This window comes from Gopherus evgoodei, chromosome 6, assembly GCF_007399415.2.
Source record: "Gopherus evgoodei ecotype Sinaloan lineage chromosome 6, rGopEvg1_v1.p, whole genome shotgun sequence".
Taxonomy (NCBI): Eukaryota; Metazoa; Chordata; order Testudines; family Testudinidae; genus Gopherus; species Gopherus evgoodei.
This window is the reverse complement of record NC_044327.1, coordinates 113,338,208-113,360,258: the sequence shown is the minus strand read 5'-3', so window position 1 is coordinate 113,360,258 and position 22,051 is coordinate 113,338,208. Positions and strand designations below refer to the sequence as shown.

General features: G+C 40.6%; 1 protein-coding gene across 4 annotated transcripts; it reads left to right on the top strand.

Annotated features, from left to right (window-relative positions):
- Positions 1-6,052: 6,052 nt before the first annotated feature.
- On the top strand, positions 6,053-21,272 carry LOC115653239 (activated RNA polymerase II transcriptional coactivator p15). Of its 4 annotated transcripts, XM_030566180.1 has the most exons (6): positions 6,080-6,143; positions 6,244-6,385; positions 9,160-9,232; positions 10,871-10,990; positions 12,059-12,167; positions 17,544-21,272. In XM_030566180.1, the coding sequence occupies exons 3-6, from the start codon at positions 9,161-9,163 to the stop codon at positions 17,621-17,623; spliced, it is 381 nt and encodes a 126-aa protein (XP_030422040.1). In that variant the 5' UTR covers positions 6,080-6,143; positions 6,244-6,385; position 9,160; the 3' UTR covers positions 17,624-21,272. The 4 variants fall into 4 exon arrangements, with proteins under 4 accessions (XP_030422039.1, XP_030422042.1, XP_030422040.1 ...); XM_030566179.1 differs by lacking the exon at positions 6,244-6,385 and having other exon boundaries at positions 6,053-6,143; XM_030566182.1 differs by lacking the exons at positions 6,244-6,385; positions 17,544-21,272 and adding an exon at positions 12,986-13,235 and having other exon boundaries at positions 6,053-6,143.
- The last annotated feature ends 779 nt before the right edge of the window (positions 21,273-22,051 follow it).

Below are 22,051 nucleotides of genomic sequence, written 5' to 3'. Positions count from 1 at the left end.
AAGTAATGGATTCTATGAAAAAGTATGAAAGGGCCTGTGACCAGGCCACATGACTCTGGACTCCATCTTGGGATGTCAGTGTTTTTCCACAAACTGAATTTGGGGCAAAGGGTTTCTACCATATGCTAAAGCTATATAAGGCAGGGAGTGACATTGTCAGTGGTTCTTCACTCCCCACACAAGAAGATTGTTCTTCAGGTGTTCCCAGAAAAGACTAAATTGGCGGAAGTGCTGGATCTAGGCTGAAAGGATTTCTAGCCTTTGTATGAAAGACCTGGGGGATTCCAAGCTGCAAAGCAAGTGTAGCTTGTCCCTTAAGAACCTGCAGCTTGCTTGTATCATCAGCCAAGGTGAGAATTTGTTAATTCATATCCTATTTGTTTAGTATCTTAGACTTAGTTTGCATTTTTGTTTATTTACTAGGTAATCTGCTTTGATCTGTTTGCTATCACTTAAAATCTATCTTTTTGTAATGAATAAACTTGTTTTATGTTTTCATCTAGACCAACAAGTTGGAATGAAGAGCGTGGAAAATCATAGGTCAAGGGACAAAGACTGTTGCATATTTCTTTCCACATTGCGGGGGGCGGGGCATCTGGATAATAAATTCATAGTAGTTGTGATTTAGAGAAGGGCAGGATGGTACAGCTCTGGGCCATAGGCTGGGAACCTGGTGGTTACATTGGCTGTAGCCTCTCTATTGTTGGTTCATGCAGGGGCTGGTCAGAGAGCCTGCAGGTAACTGCAGCTAGGTATGTCGCTACCTGTATGAATGCTGGTGGATGTTTAGGACTGGGAGTGGGTCTGCAACTTGTCACAACAGCTCAGTGAGAGAGGGAGCCTAGAGTGTTGGAACTGGGATACCACTGAGCCCTCTGACCCAAGTGGCATTCTGGGGGGAACCCATTACAAGTGTAAGCAGAGTCAGGATGAGCTCTACCCTGACATCTGGCGGTGAACTATGGGGAGTATGGAAAGAAATTTTAGGTATTTGCATTGGCACACCCACCCCACCTAGCATAGCCCATGGCAGCCTGGGATGGTTATTTTGACAGCTCTGGGATCCCCAATTTCTTTGTTGTTGGAGCAGGAGGAATAAAGTGGTGTCACCCTGATTATGTGAATGAGGAACTATGAGACTGCTTTATGACAGATGTCTCAATATCAATTAAGTAACACTTGCTAGACAAGGGACATGGGTGCCAAAACCCATTGAAAGGAGAGAGGTTGGGGATTGGTGTATGTACCTGATGATATGGGCCCCTTTTGAGGGCCTGGAACACCAACTGCACATCCTCCTCTCTCCACTGTTGAAAAGTAGAGCTAATTTTGATTCCATTAGGAGTCTGTCTAGAGGCTGCTGAGCTGAATTCACATTGGGCCAATGGTGCACGAGCACCAAGGCTCCCCTACTACAAGCTGAAATCACCAAAAGAGCTAAGCTTACTGAGCTGAGATCACTGAGTGCTGTGTTAACTAGTGGGGGAGCCTGAAGATCTATCGTTAAGTGGCTGGCAGAGCGGGGCAGTTTGCAGCATGTTGGAGTAGCCCATGGAACAGTGAGCGGAGTGAAGCTGTTTGCAGGGACAGCTGGAGGAGCGGCACAGCTGGGTAGTGGAGCTGGTCGTGGTGAAGGCTGTAGCAGAACTCCACGGAGAGATGGAGCAGTTGGCCCTGGCCCACGTAAGGTGCCCCTTAACAGCCTGTGTGTGCTCCCTCCCATTTCCACCCAGCCTGGGTAGGTAAAACTCTGCAGATAAACTTTTGAACTCTGGGGTGGCACTGACCAGAGACTTTCAGGTTGTTGGACTTTGGGGTGATTGGACTTAAGACCCAAGGGGGGAAAGGACATTGCCAAACGTATTTGGAGGTGGGTTTTTTGCTTATGGTTTGTGTTATAATCCTGTTTGTGGTGGTTTTCCAATGTGATGCCACATTGTTTCCCTCCTTTATTAAAAGGATTTTGCTACACTCCGTGCTTGCGAGTGGAGAAGTATTGCCTCCTAGAGGTGCCCGGGGGGGTGGTATGTAATTGTTCCAGGTCACTGGTTGGGGGCTCGAGCCGGTTTTGCATTGTGTTATTGAAACGGAACCTCTGGATACTGAACCCGGCCCTTGTTGCTGCCAACTCAGAGGGGCAGAAGGGTTACGCAAGACCACTGTTCAATATTTGTTCCCTTCATAGGTATTTATAGGTAATCAACTCACTCCTTAACCTTATTTTTTGTAGAACTAAATCAAGCACCTTAAATCTGTCACTATAAACACATTTTCTAATCCTTTAATAATTCTCTTGGCTCTTCTCTGAACCCTCTCCAATGTACCAACAATCTTCTTGAAGCAGAAAAGCAGTGAAGTGAGGACACCAGAACTGGACACAGTATTCCAGCAATGGTTGCTCTACTGCCAAATACAGAGGTAAAACAGTCTCTCTCCCCCTTGCCCTACTCAGGATACTTTTGTTTCTGCACTCAGGATTGCACTTGCCCTTTTGGCCACAGCATTGCAGTGGAAGCTCATGTTCAGATGATTATTCACCAAAATCCTCAGTCTTTTTCAGACCCTGGGAAGCAGTAAGTATGGCCTACATTCTTGGTGCCTAGATATATACATTTAGCCATAACAAATGCATACTGTTTGCTTGAGCCCAGGTTTCCAAGTGGTCCAGGTCACTCTAGATCAGTTACCTGTCCTTTTCATTATTTACTTCCCCCCACACACACACTTTTTGTGTCATTAGTAAACTTGATCAGAGATGATTTTATACTTTCTTCCAGGTCATTAATTAAAAAATGCTAAATAGCATAGGGCCAACCCTGCAGGACTCCAGGTACCCATTCCCTGTTTACAACTTTGAATTCATTTGATGCATTCCATGTTAATTCTATATCTTTCTAATTTTTTAATCAAAATGTCATGTACCAAGTCAAAAGCCTTACAGAAGTTCAGCTTATTACATCAAGACTATTACCTTAATCAATTAAACTTAGAATCTCCTAAAAATATATCAACTTAGTTTGACAGGCTCTACTTTAATGCCCATCAATATGGGTTTACAGAATTATATTCCCTCTCCTTTAATTATTAAATAAACGGAGTCCTGAATCAGCTATTCCATTTTCTTGCCTGCAATCCATGTCAGACTGACAGGCTTATAATTATCTGGGTCATCATTTACACTTCTTTTTTTTTTTTTTAATACTGGTGCAACAATAGCTTTCTTCCAATCTTCTGGAATTTTCCTGGTGTTCCAAGACCTTATTGAAAATAAACATTAATGGTCCAGTTAGCCAGCCCTTCTAAAGTCTTGGATGAAAGTTAAAGGGCTATCTGGATCTCCTGACTTAAGAGTGACTACTTTTAGTAGCTGCTGTTTAACATCCTTCTGAGAGGGTGGAATGGGAAGAGTGTAGATGATATACTCATCTCTGATGTTTCTTATTTCACCATGTCTCTTTGTTTCCCTTATCAATTTTCTAGAATTCCTAGCTTCTGATTTAAATAATGACTATCAACTTCCCACTTCTTGCATTTATTATATAATATACTTTATTTTCTAGATCTGCCTTCACTTCCTTTCTAAACCAGCTTTTAAAAAAACAACAATGCAGCCTTTTTCCTTGATTGTGTCTTTTTAAGCATCTAGTAAAATGTTCTTAAACAATTCTCAATTATCATACATATTTTTCTGAGAAAATTCTTCCTCTGAACTGATTTAGCTCAATTGTTTCCAACTTTGTGAAACTAGCCACTTTAAAGCACCACTTGAAAATGGTAGCCCCCTTCTCCTCTCACAGAAAGGCAAGGACACTGGGGCCCTTTGTCTACTGGGAGAGCTGCTAGGAGCTTTGTTTATCTCAGCAGCTGGAGTGCATCTGCTTGGATGGGTGCTGCATTCTTGCTCTCCTGCTACTGAGAGTTCTCTGCTGGGCTGGCGTTGGCATGGCACTCCAAAGCAGTGAGTCTTGGTGTTAATACCTGATTGAGATAAATGGGGTAGTACATCCATCTTAGAGCTGTCGTCTTAGCCTCTAGACTCTGTAGACGTATTCAGACATTAGTGCATTGGGTACACTCAGGTCATCTTTTCAACCTATTCTTTCCAACTAGAAGGGCTAGAAACTTCTCTTAAAAAAAAAAACAGATAAAAACAGATTCTTATGTAATAACATGACTTCTAGGGCTCTAGGCATGAGCCTCTAGTGCCTACACCTTTAGTCTGGCCCGAGCTATCAATGAAGATATAGAACCTTCTAGCTAATACAAATGACCAAATGATAAGGTGCATGTATTAAACTCCTTCACAAGAGTTAAGAGAAAAGAACTAGCTCTTTCAGGTACAGTATCTTGTATGGCAGGCATGGGACACCAAATGAAGTGGATTGTCCAGCAGTGTCAAAGACCCTTATGTGCAACATGTACTAAAAACTTGGGAGGCAGGTCAGTGGAAGAACTCAGAATGAGATTCTTCAGGTTTCTGGAAAATGCTTTCTTCATACTGAGCATTCTCTGACATTTAACAAATACATAGCAAAGTCACTGCTGTACTAGCATTACATCATCTCATTTGCATGGTTACCATCTATTAGCAGGGAGTATGTCTACACTGCAGCTGGAAATGAATGTCCCAGGCCCAGCTGGGTAAGCCTGCTCTCACTAACTTGGCATGAGCTAGCATGCTAAAAACAGTAGTGTGGATGTTACCTCTTCCGAGGAGATTGACCCTTGAGAACCTGAACTGCAATGACCACACCATGTTGCTGTTTTCAGTGTACTAGTTTAAGTGGAGCTCGCATGAGTCTGTCTGCTTAGGCTGGGTACCTTGCTCCTGTCTGCAATGTAGACATTCCCATAATGATGTGCATGCTGTATTATTGTACAGATGAGATTCTAAGTTAGTGGTTCTCAACGGGGGTCTGAGGTCATCTGGGGGGCTGCCAAGCAGGGCCAGCAATAAGACTTGCTGGGGCCCATGGCAGAAAGCCAAAGCCCTGCCACATGGGGTTGAAGCCTGAACCCTGCCACCCAAGACTAGGGTGACCAGATTTCCTGATTTTATAGGAACAGTCCTGATTTTGGGGGGCTTTTACTTATATAGGCACCTATTACCCCTCACTCCCATCCCAATTTTTTCACACTTGCTATCTAATCACCCTACCCAAGACTGATGCCGAAGCTTCATAAAGAAATAGTGTGAAATAGTAATAGTGTGAATTTAGTGCTTGTGGAAGGTGACAGCCTTGGAACATTGTCTTCTCTCTGTAGGGCAGTTGGTACAACTCTGCAACTGATGATACTATGTTTCCCTGAAACTCAGCACAGCTCTATTTCATCACTAAACTAGCACTTAATTCTGAATGCTAGTGACAATTTAACACCCACTGGGATGAATGAGGCAATCTCTTAGAGCTACTGTATGTTTAGATGTTGACTGCAGGATGGCACTGCATCTGTTCACCTTTGGAAGGTTCTATTTGCAAGTCTAAAACCTAGAGACTTCTTAGACAAAGACAAAGTCTCAAGGGTAAATGATAAGGCCCCAAGAGCCATGCAGCTGCAAGCTACTGCTCAGTGATAGTTGTGGTACAGGTTCGAAAGGCCACTGCTGAAGGCTGTGAAACTAATCTTTGCTGAGATTATCAGTAGGGTGGCCTGGTGTAAGTAGTCCTCCAGCTGCCATGGGGGCTGAGATCCACCTGCTGTGCGAGGGGATCGGGCCCCAGAGTCCCTGCTCTTGACGTGTCTGGTCTCCCTTCAATTTAGGGTGCAGGGGAGACCAAGACACAGGCCATGCACAAAGGGGCTATTAACCTTCGCCTCCCGCCGAAGGGAGTAAATAAGGCTCAGCTTCCTACCCAGCCCATGGGTGAGGGGCGAGGAGAGGGGGACGATGCCCGTTTTCTGGGCTTGTTCCCTTGTAGGCCGCGGAGGGAAGCATGGGACCGCCCATCGCGCCTCGTGGCTTAGAATAAAGAGACGCTTCTTTCCTCTTTAAACACCACCGCCTCTGGAGCACCCTAAGTGACGCGCTGCGGGACGTAATGACGCAGGCAGGCGGGCGGGGCTTGCCGGTCGCGACATTTCCGTTTCTCTTAGTGGTGGTGTGCTTCGGAGAAGAGAGCAGCACGCAGAGCCAGCGGGACGTGAGTATCGCATCGCTCTCGCGCCCCCTCTTCTCCCCCCTCCCCCGGGGGGCTGCGAGCCTGGCACCCGCCGCCATCTTATCTCTCCCTCCCCGCTCAGGGCCTGTCGGAGCCAGGGGAGGAGTGGTCGGGCAGCTCTGCGCTCGGACCAGGCGGGAGGATGAGCCGCCGCGTCTCGAACGCTGGGGAAGGCTCGGCCCGCGGGATTCCCGCCGCGCTCCTGTTCTGCCCAGTGCCGTGGGGTAGGAAGACTTTCTCCCGTTCACCGTTTGGGGGCGGGGGAGCGCTGCGTCAGGAGATGCTGCCATGTTTCGGGGGCAAAGAAAGCTCATCCGAATGAGGGAGAAAATGGCGGCGGGGAACCGCCTACCCCCATCCCCCACTGCGCGACCCACTCCCATTCTCCAGGACATGACATGACGGTCGCCCCCCCCGCCGTGGACCCTTAGTGATTCTGTGTCGTGTCTCCCTTTCTTAACCCGTCCCGGCTTTGCCCCATTCTCTCTTCATTGGGGGGAGGGGAGCGTCTGAACGAGGGAGAAAATGGCGGCTGGGAACCGCCTCCCCCCCTTTCTCTCCTGTGTTTGTAGGCTGTCCCCCATTCTCTACTCAGTGACCTGTCCAGTCTCATCTTCCTCCATTCCTCTTTCAGTGACTCCTCTCCACCTCATTTTCTTCTGCACGCCCCATATCCCTCTGCGTGGTGCAGTGTCTTCCCAACCCTATATACTAGAAAACCTTGCCTCTGAGAGACCCATTCGATCCCCATTGCCATGTTCCTCCATGATGTCTTTCCCTAATTTCCCCTATATTATTCCCCATTGGTTCTCAATCCCCTCATCCTATTCTCATTTTTGGTGCCCATTTTTCCTTATGCACTTCTTGCTGCCCCCCCTTCTCTTTCATTTTTTCCTCTTTTTAAAAATTCTGTACTGTTGCCTGCGGGCTGTATCAGACTCACTGGCCTACCTTATTTCATTCTGTTCCCCACCCACCTAGTGGTTCCTGCCCCTCTTCAGCACATTAACAATCTTGTAACATGGCAGACTGTTTTTTTTTCCTTTCTCATCCCTTTTGTAACCCCCAGCATATTCCAATTTCCTATTCTCCCTCTTCCTCTCCTGTGTTCCATTTCCCCTCATGGTGGCTGCTTTTTCACCTGACACTGTTCTTTTCCCCACATGTATTCATTCCATATGTCAGGGGTGGCCAAACTTATTGACCTTCTGAGCCACAGAAGACAGTCTTCAGAAGTTCGAAAGCCAGGACAGGCCTGCCCCCTGGGGTTGATGCCCTGAGGCCACCTCCCCATTGGATAGAAGCCCCTACCCCAGCCTACCCTACAGAGGTCCTGAGCCTCCTTGCTGCCCACCAAGTCTGGTAGGTGGTGAGTGGGGGGGCTCCATGACCCACTTTTTAACTGTAAAAGAGCCACATGCAGCTCATGAGTCAGTTTGGCTACCCATGCCATATATTATTGTGCCTTTCATCCTAACACACTACCTTGCACTATGTTATTGCCCTGATAGTCATCCTCCCCCTTACTTGACATAAACCAGTAGTCCACATACTCCCCAATCTCTTACTATAGTTCCTTCCTTACAAACTGTTCCCTTTTATAACCTGCTTTTCTGCTTTGTTCTTTCAAAAGCTGGAAAGGTATTAAAAGCAATTAAAATCCTTCCTGTGCCTTTTCTCTACATGTAATACTAGATGTTTATATACTATATCGATAGGTTTGCATAGTAGACACATCTGTCAGTATGCCTTCAAAAGATATGGATTTCCATGCATGCCTAACTAATGAAAATATTGGTTTGCCTGAGATCACCTAGGACAGGGGTTCTCAGACTTTTGAACTGGTGACCCCTTTCACATAGCAAGCCTCTGAGTGCGACCCCCTCCCTTATACATTAAAAATACTTTTGTATATATTTAACACCATTATAAATGCTGAAGGGAAAGCGGGGTTTGGAGTGCAGGCTGACAGCTCATGACCCCCCATGTAACAACTTCATGACCCCTTGAGGGGTCCCAACCCCCAGTTTGAGAACCCCTGACCTAGGAAATATGTGGCAGAACTGAGAATACAGTTTTAGATAGTCTCACCTCAGTGTGGCTTAACCGCACACCATATTTTCTTTTAATGTCTTGAAACAGGTAGAAAAGTTTATGGTGATGGGTTTATATCTCTTAACCAGTACTTGTCATTCTGTCACCTGGAAATCAAAATAGACAATAACAATACATAAGAGTGAAGGGAGTCAATTGCCTGATAATGTACCTGTATATTTTGTGACATTCATTGAAAACTTCTATTGAAATGTATGTAGAAATGTTTAATTAGTTTGTTTGGATAATAAATTAAATCCATAGTAACTTAGACTGAGCTGTTTATTACTATTTTGTGTACCCCAAAATGTGTTAAATGTATCACAAATTAAGTAAAAACAAAGGCCAGATCTACACTATAAACATACATCAGTATAACTACGTGTCTCAAGGGTCTGAACAATCCACACCCCTGAGCAATGTAGTTATACTGACCTAATCTCTGGTGTAGACAGCACTATGTCAATGGGAGGGCTTCTTCCATTGTCGTAGCTACTGCCTCTTGCAGAATTGGATTAACTACACTGACAGGAGAAGCTCTCCCTTCAGTGTAGTAGTGTTTTCACTGAAGTGCTACAGTGGTGCAGCTGCTACTTATGCAGCGGTTTAAGTATACACCTACCCTGAGTCCTTGTCCTGAAGAAGTTTCAAAATAAGTGAGACAGTACACAAATGAAGGGAATGGATCAAAAGAAAAGAAGCTAGAGGACTAAGATGATGATGAGATCACACATGTCTCAGATAGACATATATTGAAGTTTCCTGCTGCTTCATGTTGACTTCAAATATGAGATATTTGAATAAGATGAGAGAAGAGGCTTAGCAAAGCGGTTTGGGGAGTGCATTCCAGTCATAAAGGGCAATGTTTCATGTATGATATCTTCACTATCATTCTTCTCTCCAGAATGCCTAAATCAAAAGAACTTGTATCTTCAAGCTCATCTGCCAGTGATTCAGATAGTGAAGTTGACAAAAAGGTGAATATTGGACAATTGTTTACTGCATTTTAGTCTGGTAATTAAAAAAACAAAACACCAAACAAACTTCTTCTGGATTGAATTAGGAGGCAATTCAATTCTGATGGAATGTGTACGCCATGCTATTTGTGTTACCTAGCCTTTTGTTAAAACTGGGATCAGTGGTTGGTAGGTGAGATCCTTCTAAAAATGGAATGAAACTTTTTTTTAAAGATTGATTGGTTTTGTATCATTTGTTATTTCACTTGTGGCATCTAATCACAAGGTTCTTGGAGTTCTATGGATCTCTGTGGTGAGAGCAAAAATACTAAACCATTTTAGTTCCCTTGCTCTGTTAACATTTCTTTTCCTCCTAAACAACTGTGAAAGCTGATGTTGAGAAACATGATTTGATGGGCTTGAGAAGCTAAACAGAGTTGATATACAGGTCTGTGGCATCTTAGGTGGGGGTTCCGTTCCGCGGTTATTGCGTAAAGCGAAAACCACGTATAGTCAAAACCCCAAGCCCTTTAAATCCTGCTTGCAGCTCTGGAGGCAGGGGGAGGGCATTTAAAGGGCTGATGGAGCCCTTTAAATGCCCCCCCTGCCCAGCCGCCGGAGCTGTGGGTGGAATTTAAAGGGCTCTTCCAGGCTTCCCGCTGCGGTGGAGAGCCCAGTGGAGCCCTTTAAATGCCTCCCAGTCCCGCGGCCGGAGCTGTGGGTGGGATTTAAAGGGCTTCCCCCCTCTCCCTCGTCCAGCTGCCAAAGCTGCAGGCAGGATTTAAAGGGCTCCACCAGGCTTCCCGCTGTGGTGGGGAGCCCGGAGGAGCCCTTTAAATCCTACCTGCAGCTTTGGCAGCTGGGCTGGGGCTGGCATTTAAAGGGCCTGAAGCTTCACCATGGCTGGAGCCTCGGGCCCTTTAGTTTGCCCCAGGGGTTACCAGCCACCTCTGCAGCTGGGAGCCCCCTGGGTGATTTAAAGACCCTGGGACTCCCAGCCACAGCTGGTGTGCTAGGATCTTTAAATCTTGAGGCTTCGCCTCTTCTACTTGAGGCCATGCCCCCTCCCAGACTCCAGGCCTTTCAATGTAAAGCTGAAATCACCCATGTTAAATGCACGTAAGTTGCGAGAGACCTGTACATGCTGGGCTACAATGATTGTAGTGAGCATTCTGCATTTGAAGTGCTGGCTGAGTTTTCTGTGGATAGGACAAAACAGTATTATTTTTTATGTATATTCTGTAGTTCACTGCAGATAAGGTATGGAAGCATGAAGATCTTGGAGTGCTGTATGTAAATTAGTAACAAAATGGTAAAGTCAGAATAAAAGAGAGAGGAACATTCTTTCTCTCCTTCGGTCTCCCTTGAATTGGGGAGATGTAAAAAGTGCAAGGTGAGTGTGTGTAAAAAAATTTAATGTCCACCTCAATTTTATTTAGATCTTCTTTGGGTTACAAAAATGCTTTATTCTCCTAAATCTGTTCCTCTTGAAGTCCAATGAGAGTTTTACCATTGACTTCAGTAGGAGCAGAATTAGGATATCTTAGCGCACTTTTGAAAATCCCATGCAAAATTTACTGTATTAATAGTTCTTTGCAGCCTATAATAAAATGGGATGTGCTTTGTATTTTTGTTTGTTTTTTACACTTTTGGTTAAAGGCAAAGAGGAAAAAGCAAGTAGCTCCAGAAAAGCCTGTAAAGAAACAAAAGACTGGTGAAAGTTCTAAAGGTGCAGCTTCCTCTAAGCAAAGCAGCAACCGAGATGAGAATATGTTCCAGGTAATATTGATAATGCTACTTCTAGAGGCTGTTGGTTGAAGGGTTCCTGAGGAAGCATGTTACAGTTTAAAGTTTTCATAAAGATTACAGAATACAAACGCTTTGGTTTTTTTATCCAGCTACAGCATAGCATTCAATCTTTTGGCTAAATATGGTTACAGTGTTAGAGTGAAAGTGAGATACCCAGAAAAAACAGTGATGAGATTTGGCAGAGTAAAATAATCCATGCTATGCCATTCAATTCTAACTTTGTTTCATTGATTGTATCACTTGTTCCCAGTATTTCGTCTTGGTTTATAGTATCATTTTGAAAGTTCCAATGGTGCTGTCAGGTGCAGTTAATCTGAGAAAACCAGACAGTTGCTTGCCATATATAGATGTGAAATCTGCTTTCTTGTGCCACCTAGGATTTAGTTTGGTTGTGATATCCAATTCTCTAATTCTGTGAGGATTTAGCCTTGAGCTAAGCATCAGACAATCTGTGTGTTTGGAGCTTGTGGCCTCCACCACAGATTTTTCCAGTAAATTCAGAACTTCAAGGATTTTTGTTTGTTTAACCTATGCAGATCTCTTTTGTTTCTGGAAACATTGAAATGAACTCCAGTTTAGAGCAGGAGGAGGTGATGGTTCTTCTATCATCTTCATTAGTCTCAGAACTTGAAAACAAATTTGAATGGATTGTTCTCTTAGCATTTTCTAGTTTCATTAACAAATTTTGCACAAGGAAGCAGGAGTTTTTTTCTGAAATAATCAGCAATTTAAGTTGTCAGTATTTATTAGGAATTCAACTTTTAGGTACACATGAATTTTCTTTTGAGGACACCCATTTTTCCAGGAAATAATGCTGAATTCTCCTAATGTGTTAAGTCCTTCATCTGTTAAAGCTGTCACCACTTATTAGTCCTAATATACTTTTTCAGGAAAATACTTAGTCCAATCATTTCTATTTAAATCTGAAATAAGCTGTAGCAGTATGCAGTGCCTCATGTCAAAGTATTACTGATTAGAAACATGAATAATCTTGTACTGTGTAAAATGTATTAAATTCTGATTTGTTTTTGTTGGCAGATTGGCAAAATGAGGTATGTCAGTGTTCGTGACTTTAAAGGGAAAGTCCTAATTGATATTAGAGAATACTGGATGGATCAAGAAGGTGAAATGAAACCTGGCAGAAAAGGTGAACTTCTATTTTGTGTCATTGGTTGCATAGCATTAAAGTATATTTAGCTTAGCTTTATTGAGGAAAGTGGAAAATCATCTAACTTGAAGAATTCTGTAAGTACTTGATTCATATGGTTCACAGGTAAATAATGAAGCCATTCTTGATTCTAATGCAAAATTTTAATGTGCCTTGATACTTACTCAATAAAATATTTTAGTTACTTAGAAGATGTCGTAATGGGAAAGCATTAATATTGGGGGGCGGGAGGGGGGAAATCTAGGCACATGCTGGAGTTCTGGTCCTTTTCCTTCTCTTCTCCTACTCCTAAAAGTATTTTGGTTCCTTGGCAATGAGGATATGGTCCACAGTTTGAGAACAGGGTATAAAACCCCATAACTTAAAAATAAAAAGACCATTTTTAAACAAAGCAAATTTAAACCGGAATTTACAACTATCTGCCTGAAAGTTATGCTTTAAATTTTGATCATTTAAAATGAAAAAGGTTTGTGTTGCAGTGGATTGAAGTTAGGCACTATATCTCTAAATAGGATTCATCAAAACAAGTCTGGATTTTATCTCTTTAGAAACTATAGTTGGGAAAGGTATTAAATTCTGTAACCTGGACTACTGAATAACTGTTGTGTTTTCTCTAATATCTTAGCACTTCTTATTTCCCCCCAGATAGTTTTAAGTTACCATTGCATGAGGAGATAAACTGCATGATAACCTATTACTAGTTTTGGAGCTGATCAGGATTCAGTTGAGAACACTAAAGTGGAAACACAACTGCTTTAATACAAATTTTGCAGAAAAATTTTGTTTAATTTTTACAGTGTTATACCAGTAAGTTATAGTACTAAACATTTTTTGGGGAAACCTACCGTGTCTCCAAGATGCAAAAGTCCCATATGGGAATATTTTTGAAGAGATTCCTGTATCATTTGGAAGTATTAAGAAAGGATCACATGCTGTATAAGCGTAACAAAGACAATGCAGGGCTTGGTAGCAGGAATGAAACAACATTTTGAAAAGTGTGCTACCCATGCCAAGGATGACATTGAAGATACTGTATCTCTGTCAGTCTGAGTATTCTGGATCTCTTGGTGAGTAATGTTAGTGTTTTTATTACATTTTAGAAAAATATTTAAAAACAAAGTTAAATATTGCTGGGTTATTTTCCTGTGGGGGTTATAACAAGAAGCAGAGAAATTTAGTTTCATCTGAATGAGAATTTTAAGTGTTTGAAGGTTAGTTTGTCATTAAACGCTCCATTCAGTGCCTGTTCATGTTTAGGGAAAGGCTCCCATTGACTACAGTGGGCATAGGACTGGACCATGAAAGAATATCAAAGGTGGCAGTGCAGTGGGGCATCATAATATAATGGAGATGTCCAGGTGTCCATATTGATTTGACAGCCTTGTACTGCTGAGTTTTGAACTTGACCCAGACATTCTGTATGAACTAGTTTAGGCAATGGATTAAAAACTAACCACAAGCAGGTTGAACTACTATACTGCTGGTATAAACATAATGTGAGCAAAACACCATATGTAATTTTTCAGTTTTTTGAACTAAATTTCTTCATGTCCAATTATTAATCCTCAATTCAAACTAAATCAATTGAAAGTTGGAAGTTTTAAAAGCTAACTTTTGAATTATCTGAGTACAGATAAACTATCAATGTCTGTTAACCCTCTTAGGTTGGGAGTGTCTAGGCATGAGAAATTTTAATTCCAAAATTTTAGTTGAGGTGAAAATAGGAGTTTGGAATGCAATGGCTATTCCAATTTATATTTTATAGTGGTGGTGCAATTCAGATCTGGAACACAACACAAACAATGGCACTTTCTCATAGTCCTTCCTCGTGTTGTCTTATGGCACCATTTTTCCTAGGCCTTGGCTACACTCACACTTTACAGCGCTGCAACTGGGGTGTGAAAAAACACCCCCCTGAGCGCTGCAAGATACAGTGCTGTAAAGCGTCAGTGTAATCAGGGCAGCTGCACGCTACACCCGTAAGGGATGTGGTTTACATGCAGCGCTGGGAGAGCTCTCTCCCAGCGCTGCTGCTCTGACTACACTCACACTTCAAAGCGCTGCCGGGGCAGCGCTCCGAAATTCCAAATGTAGCCATACCCCTAGTGTCTGTTGCCAGCTGGAGAGGGACAGAGTTAAGGTATACACCATCCCTGCAACACAACCTTAACTTTGTATTTCCTGGTTTTCAGAGATTTAAGTTTAGCCACTCTCCACATTCTGGAAGGGCACGAGGCAGAACTGGGCAACTTTATCTGTGTGTCAACGAAGTTTTTCAGGCAGTTAATTTTAGAATTATACAGGTGAGATGAATGACCACTTTCTGCATTGTTGTTAGCTTCATCATTACCACTATCTGATGCATCCGGCAGAAGCAGTACAACTAAACTTGTTAGAATGCTTGTTTGGTGCACAGTCAAAGAAATATCCATTTTCATCATCCAAAACAACCACGGACTACTTTGTAGTCAGTATTGGTGTTCTCAGTGTTGAGTTCATAGTTGAAGATTGCTTGGTTCATATAAGAAAAATTAGCTACTTATAACTTTTTCTGAAGCGTTGGAGATGGTTCAAGCTTTAACAAGGATCAAGGAAAATGTCAATGGTATCCAAAATTAAATTGTAGATATATAAAGCACTTCCTTGATTCAACCTTTTTTTCCTGCATTCTCAATCTAAAGAACCAGTACAGATGTTAAAAGTAAACATGAAATTAATGCTGCTATGACATGTACATTATAATACATTTTCAGAGCTGGAAGAGAACCACCCAAAAATGTGTTTGCTGCTGAACTCAGTGAAGTTAAACCCGTGGACTGGTGCAAATGTCTGGCCAGTCTCTCGGATGTAGAGCTCAGTAAATAAGTGGTTTTTTTTTTTTGTTTTTTTTTCCTCCCTTCTCTTCTAGGGTTGAAGCTACTGCAGGTGTACAAATGACATTATCTAAATCTTGACTAGTTTGTTCTAATTTCAGAAACTGATAGTGTGTAAGGGAAGTAGGTAACCATCTTGAACAATTAATCCAGGTGGCAATTGAAGACACTGTATCCTAGAAAATGTCTCAGTGCAGTTTCTCTCATTTATTTAGTCACAGTTTACTAAAACTGAAAAAAGAAACTTATTTTGCCATTACCTACTGTTGATTTAGTACATATCACACTAGAACTTGGTTTCAATTGAAGTTTTGTTACTTCAGCAATTGGGAAAGCAGAGCCCAAGCAGTAACATTCTAACATGTTGGTTTTGGTGTAATCCCAACAAAATTTACTTGTACTGTCATTTCAGGCTAGGATTTTCAGTGGAGCCTAATGACTTAAACATGCAAATCCCATTTAAATTCTGTGGAAATTAAGTGTCTAACTCCATAAGCCCTTTTGTAAATCCAGCATGACTAAACAAATGTTGACTAAATCAGAAATGTTACATCACTAAAATTTGACTATCACAAACTCTCTGAAGAAGTTTGTTTTGGTAAAGTAAGTTGATGCTGGAACAAGCCGTGCATGTTACTAAGGCCATGTCTATATGTGCTGCAGCAACGGAGCTGTATCAATACAGCTGCCATGCCTCCGATGAAGATGCTCTGCCAAAGGGGGAGAGCTTTCCTGTCACCATAAAAAAACCCCACCTCCCGAAGTGGCATAAGCTGTGTTGACAGGAGAAGCTCTTCTGCCGACATAGCGCTGTCCACATGAATGCTTATGTTGGTGTAACTTGCGTTGCTCAGGGGTGGAATATTCATACCCCTGGGTGGCATAAGTTTTGCTAGTATAGGATGTAGTGTAGACATAACTAAAAAAATTAAGTGATTTAGGCTATGTAGCTAACACTAATATTACATCAATAGATGACAGTTTTCTCTGTTATAAACTGATGCTTCCTTTTGGAAACGAAACTAAAATCTAATCTTAAAATCAGTATTGCTTTGACTGAAATCAGCACACTTTGAAAACCTACGTTAGATTAGAATCTTGATATTTTGTTGGTCTGTTCATCTAGAAATGAAGTTGGTTACTATGGTAAGAATTTTGAGATTTTGTTTATTTTCTGACTGAAAGGGCTTAATGCTGTTTGATATTTTCCAGTGCAAAATTAAATAGTCAGTTTCAGTCAGGTGTTAAAGATTTCTTAAACAAACCTGTCTTCTCTGAAAACTTGATAAAACTGTGTGACAGCATGTTCAGACTAGCTGGTGTCCAAAACATGGGAGAATGTAGGAAAAGTTTTTTTTGTTTTTTTTCTCTAGATTAAAGTTCACAGGTGGCTGACATCAGCAGTACTTATGTTTAATATACTCAAAAAAAATACTTGTTACCAAAAAAGTCCTGATCCTGTTTCCCTTGGGTCCTGTCACAGGTTTTCCCAGAGTGCGTCTAGACTGCTCCTTGAATGAATGGAGACAAAATTGAATAAATCCTTAAATAAACAATGGGTTAAAAGTATAAGAAACATGCGTAGAGGCATGAGTAAGATTGGTGCAGGAGAAGATATAGATAGATGTCATACTATTCTGTGTGGTGGGAGCGAAGAACGAGGTGCAGCACAGTGCTGCTTCAAAAATGTTTACATGCTTTAATGTACAGAGTTTAGTTTTAACAAAGAAGATTAAGGGGTGACTCTGAGGAGCCAATTATTAAATACTTGTTCCCCATTCCTTAGTCTAGCCGAGAAGGGTGTAACGCAATCCAATGGCTAGAAGTTGAAGCTAGCCAAAATCAGACTGGAAATAAGTCTTAAATTTTTTAACAGCAGAGGTAATTAACCATTGAAACAGTTTATCAATGGTCATAGTGGATTCTCCATCACTGACCATTTTGAAATCAAGATTATCTTTTTAGAAAACATCTATGCTCTAGGAATTTTGCAAAAGTTCACTGTGTCAAGTTGGACAGGAGGTCAGGCTAGTTGAGCATTATAGTCCTGTCTGGCCATGGAATCTATGAATCTAAGAACATGTGTGTGCAAACTCAATCCACAAATGGCTTTTATCACACCAAAGAGAGAAGCCTCGGCATCTCCAGCTCATCCAGAGTTTTAGTGCAGCCTGCCATTTGTAGCTTCTTGTGATTCACATAACACCTGTGGATGGGTTTCTACAAAGATGCTGCACTACAGTTTGTATCTTCTCATATCCAAACAGAATCCATAAACAGACTAACTTCTTGTTTAGCCTGAAGTTAAATGTAAATATTCCGGTGTATAGTCATAGATATTTTAGTTAATGTAATTATTCATTTAACACTCACTACAGCTAACATTGTTAGTTAGGAAAATATTGATGACATAATAAGATTGTTAAAGTTGTACAAAATCTTGATCTTGCTGCACTAAGGATTTGTTTTTAATGCATTTCAGGTATTTCTTTAAATCCAGAACAGTGGAATCAGCTGAAGGAACAGATTTCCGATATTGATGATGCAGTAAGAAAACTGTAAAGACAGCCATACAGAAACTTACTGTTTTAGTTGTTTTAAGCAGTCTTTTTACACATTGGCTTTTGTTTTCTAAAATACTTGTTTTCCAAGCTATTGTATATTTGGATTGCAAAACAATTTGTAAGATGAATACTTTTTTTATGTGCATTAAAAGTGTATTCTAAGTGAGGCTATTTGTGTATACTTTATTAAAAAGGAATGATTTGCTTTCAACACAGTGTAAAGTAATAATCAATCCAGTAATACTATATAACGCATAGCTGTGGCCTTCCCGCCAACAGTTTTTAGTCTCCTCCTTTTAATTTTGGTTTCAGTTCAATTAAAACTTGTTCATACTAATTGTTAATCAGGAGACATTAAAAAAAACTTGACCTTATTGCAGATGTTCGTAACTTTTATATTCGTGATTTCAACTCAGTCCAAATAATGAATAATTAAAATATTTTTTGTAGATAATCTTAAATACTGTCTTTGAAAATTCACCACATTATTCTGATGTAGATAAGTACATAGGTATTTGGCATTGCTTGCATGAAGTATTACACTAAACAAGCGTATGTGATTATCACACAATAACACTTGGACACAAGCCACATTCTTTCTTTTCATTCTTCTGCAGATCATTTGACTTAAAGATAATTAGCCTTTATTCTTAGACACTAGATTTTTAGTATGGTATACATATATATTATGGTAAGATTTTAACCTCAGAATAGGACTTACTAAGATCCTATTTTAAAGGTCCCAGCTTAAACAGATGAACTAATAACCTTACTTACCTACTGTTCTCAAGCTTTGCATTAGATTAAAATAGTCTTTTGAACATGCTATCTGATTGTAATGGGCAAGAACCCTTACCTTGCCTTGATAGAGCTTTTAGTCATGCTCAACAATCCTGTTTAAGCATGGCTAAAACTACCAGTAAGCTATAGTACAGTTGGTGTAGATTGAACCAAGCAGGATTAAAACTAGCCTAGCCAAAGTTTCAGTGTGGGCTAAAACAGTTCTGCTCTGTCCATATTGCTTGATCAGGACACACATTTGTGTGGCTTACATGTGCACAGTTTAGCCTTTTAGGAAGGGCATGTTTGGTGCCGGCATACAGCAGCTCATGATTTTAGTGAACTTCACTTGGCTATCTGCATCCTGATCTGTAGCAGAGTGATGCTTCCTTTTCAGTAGGAGGTAATGTAGTGTACATGCAACATAACTGAAGAGAATTTTGATAGATGACTTAAGATACGCTTATGTTTTCCCTTTCAATATTCTTATTACAGTTGGGTGTGAGCTTATAAAGGGCACTCCTATATTAAAAGTTAACAAAAATAAGGTGTGAGATCAGTTAGTGAGCAAATTAACACTATATTGAAGAATTGTATGTTGGGGGGGGGGCGGGGTGTGTGTATCTGATTTTCAAATTGCTTTAATCCAAGGAAGAAGATAGTAACTTCATGAAAATTGCAGTTTTGGGACTTTATATCACTGAATGTACAAGTACTGAATCTACTGTATTTTTCCCATTTAATGTTAAACTATTGTATTTTTCAACTTGTTTAGATAACTGGTTTTTGCTATTCATTTAATTTCAGAATATCTTAATATTGTTTGCTGTCTAGGGCATGAGGAATTTATTGATATTGCAGATGTGCAGAGGCCTTGTTTTGTTAAGTGTCATACACTGACTGTCTCTTCCCTGAAGAATTTACATGATAAATGATACTTGAAGCCTGAGGAAAAAGGGATCTAATTAAACATACTGTTTAACTTACATATGCAGTATCATATTTTCCTCATTTTCCCCTTAACCCAGTCAGCAATGAATGATTTCAAGTGCGACTAATCAAAGAGGTGATTTAGTCCTTGTTACTTTGAGGAACGTTGAGTTCTTAAAGTGCTGTTTATGGAGTGAAGGGGAGGACGAGGCATGTCTGAGGGCAGCAATCTCATCTTTAGCTCCGCTGTCCTTTTTGAATAATTTCCTGTTGCTTGCAATATATCTGCACCAGAAAGAATAGTTAATAAGTAGCTGCCAAAATTCCACAGAGAAATGAAGGAAAATAATTAATTGCTTACAGACCTTTATTGTTCTCGTTAACATAACGTATTCTCTCTTTGGAAGAGGCTTTTGCAATATTTATATCATAGATTTTATAGTATGCAAAACCTAACTAGAAATCTCACCATTAAATCAGAAACTTTGTAACTTCAGACTTCACCTGCCTTACCTGAGTTGTTTCATCTGGTTGTTTTGAAGAACATAATTGTAACAACGGAGGGAGCAATGTAATTTCTCAGACGGATTAGTGGTTGTCACAGCACTGGGCCTTGACGTTCTTTCATGGTAACTGTGGGAATTAGGTAACGGTGTGGGTTAAGGGGAGATCGGAAGTTGAGTTCTCGGGGGTTGGGAATGAATGAGAAGGCTTAATATGGTTGGTGTTAGTTTTATTGTGGAAACCAATACTGGCAGATTTATAGAAACAGCTATTTTAAACTAAGGAGTATTGGCTCTTTTTACAGACAAATTACAGTTTTAGCAGGGATAATTTGAATTCACTGAAGCTGCTTGATTTTACTTAATCATTGGTTTTGTTGGCATTTTTTACTTTTACATTAAAAGTTTGGTACAGATTCATTTTACTTAAAACTTACTACATTACAAAAGAATTTTTAACCTGCCAGCCATATTTCCTTATGAAATATTTTCATAAAGCTTTGTATATTTTACTTCAGAGCCTTCCATTCCCCAACCCATCTACAGCAATAAAATGCTCCTCCAAAAATAAGTAGTAGTTCTCTCATCAGCCAGTTAATTTCATGATTTAACTCAACATGGTCTGCAAAATAGAATGCTTCAGAACATGAAGAAAGTTGGAGTGCTGAATGGCTGATGTGGAGGTATTTATTTAACAGTGGTGAATAAGTGTTCCATTTTAAGAATTCTGCATCAAGAATTACAAAAGTATTTAAACTGCATCAATTTACATCATATGATTGTTACCCAATGCTGTATCATTCTGGTTTTAAAAACAAATGTTTGGAAGGATTGTATGTCACATCTAAAATTTGGATAATTTGACTTGCGAATTAAATAAAAATTGGTGGTTTATAAGTGTACTTGTGAAATTAAAGTGCACAAGAGAGAAAGATATTACATAGTATTGACTTCATATCATACAGTTAAATATGAACCAGTAAGAAGAGATGTACAAAGGTTTGTACAAGTTTGATCAGTATTTATATAGTGCATAACTGCTAAATATTAAATCTGTTCTAATTCATAAGATCTCTAAGTGCATTGAAAGTTTTGCCAAAATATAGTCTCAGTGCTAAATGAATACCTTATAATGTACATTATCCTTATGTACAGGTATTCATTTTATTCCTATTGAAATTAAACAGATGTAGTAGTAATCTGATTTTGACTGTTAACAGAAATACCCCAGCAACAATACTTCGTGTTATCTGTAAGCAAAAAAATGTACAAAACAATAGTTGTAATTCTAGTAACTAAAATGTCATTTTGTTAACCGTGCGGAATGTATGTATGTTTTGGTGGTATCTACCATGGAGATACCGCTGGAAATATGAACCATCCAATTGTAATTATCGTAAATGTTCAAATAAAAATGAAAAATTATATGCATGATATCAGTTTCAAGATCTGAAAATGAATGAATGTGATTCAAAAGATAGGAAATTGACAGTTTAAATCTTTAGATTTTGATTTGCACCATTATTGAGGTGGCTATTCTCTCATGGCGCTCATGGAAGTCACGGATTCTGTGACTTCCACAGTGGCTGGTGCAGCTGACCCTGGGGCTGGCTGCCCGTGCAGCTGGTCCGACCACCTGGGTAATGGTCCTGGGGTCTGCCCCAGCAGCAGCAGGGGTCCTGGGGCACCCAGAGGCCATCCAGAGAGTGGTGGCCTGGGGCAGGCAAACACCCCGCCTTCCCCCCCCCCCCCAAAAAAAAAGCAGGGACCACCCAGAGTAGCAGGGCCCCAGAAGTAGAGATTTAGTCGGGTATTTTTGGTAAAAGGCCTGTGAATATTTACCCAGTAATATCTGTGACTCAGTCTTAGCCTTAACCATTATGAATGGAACAGTTGATATCTCTTACAACTTTTGGTTTAATTTGCAGTCTCAGGCAGAGAATGCTGCATTCTTTTACCTTTGGTTCATGTTTGGAAGGTTTTCCTCATGACCAAATTTATAAGACTATAATGTGAAATACAATTTTGCAGCAAGATGTGGATGCAGAATCACAAGATATACAGGTCCCTGCCTTTAAGTACTTTGAGTGTTGCTTCCAGGTTTGAAAAATCCACTTATGCTTGGTGAATAGAAAACTTCCCTATGAATTATTTTGTTTGACAAAATCTAAACTTTTTTCTTAAGTGTCTATTCTTGAGGTGATTGCTTTTTT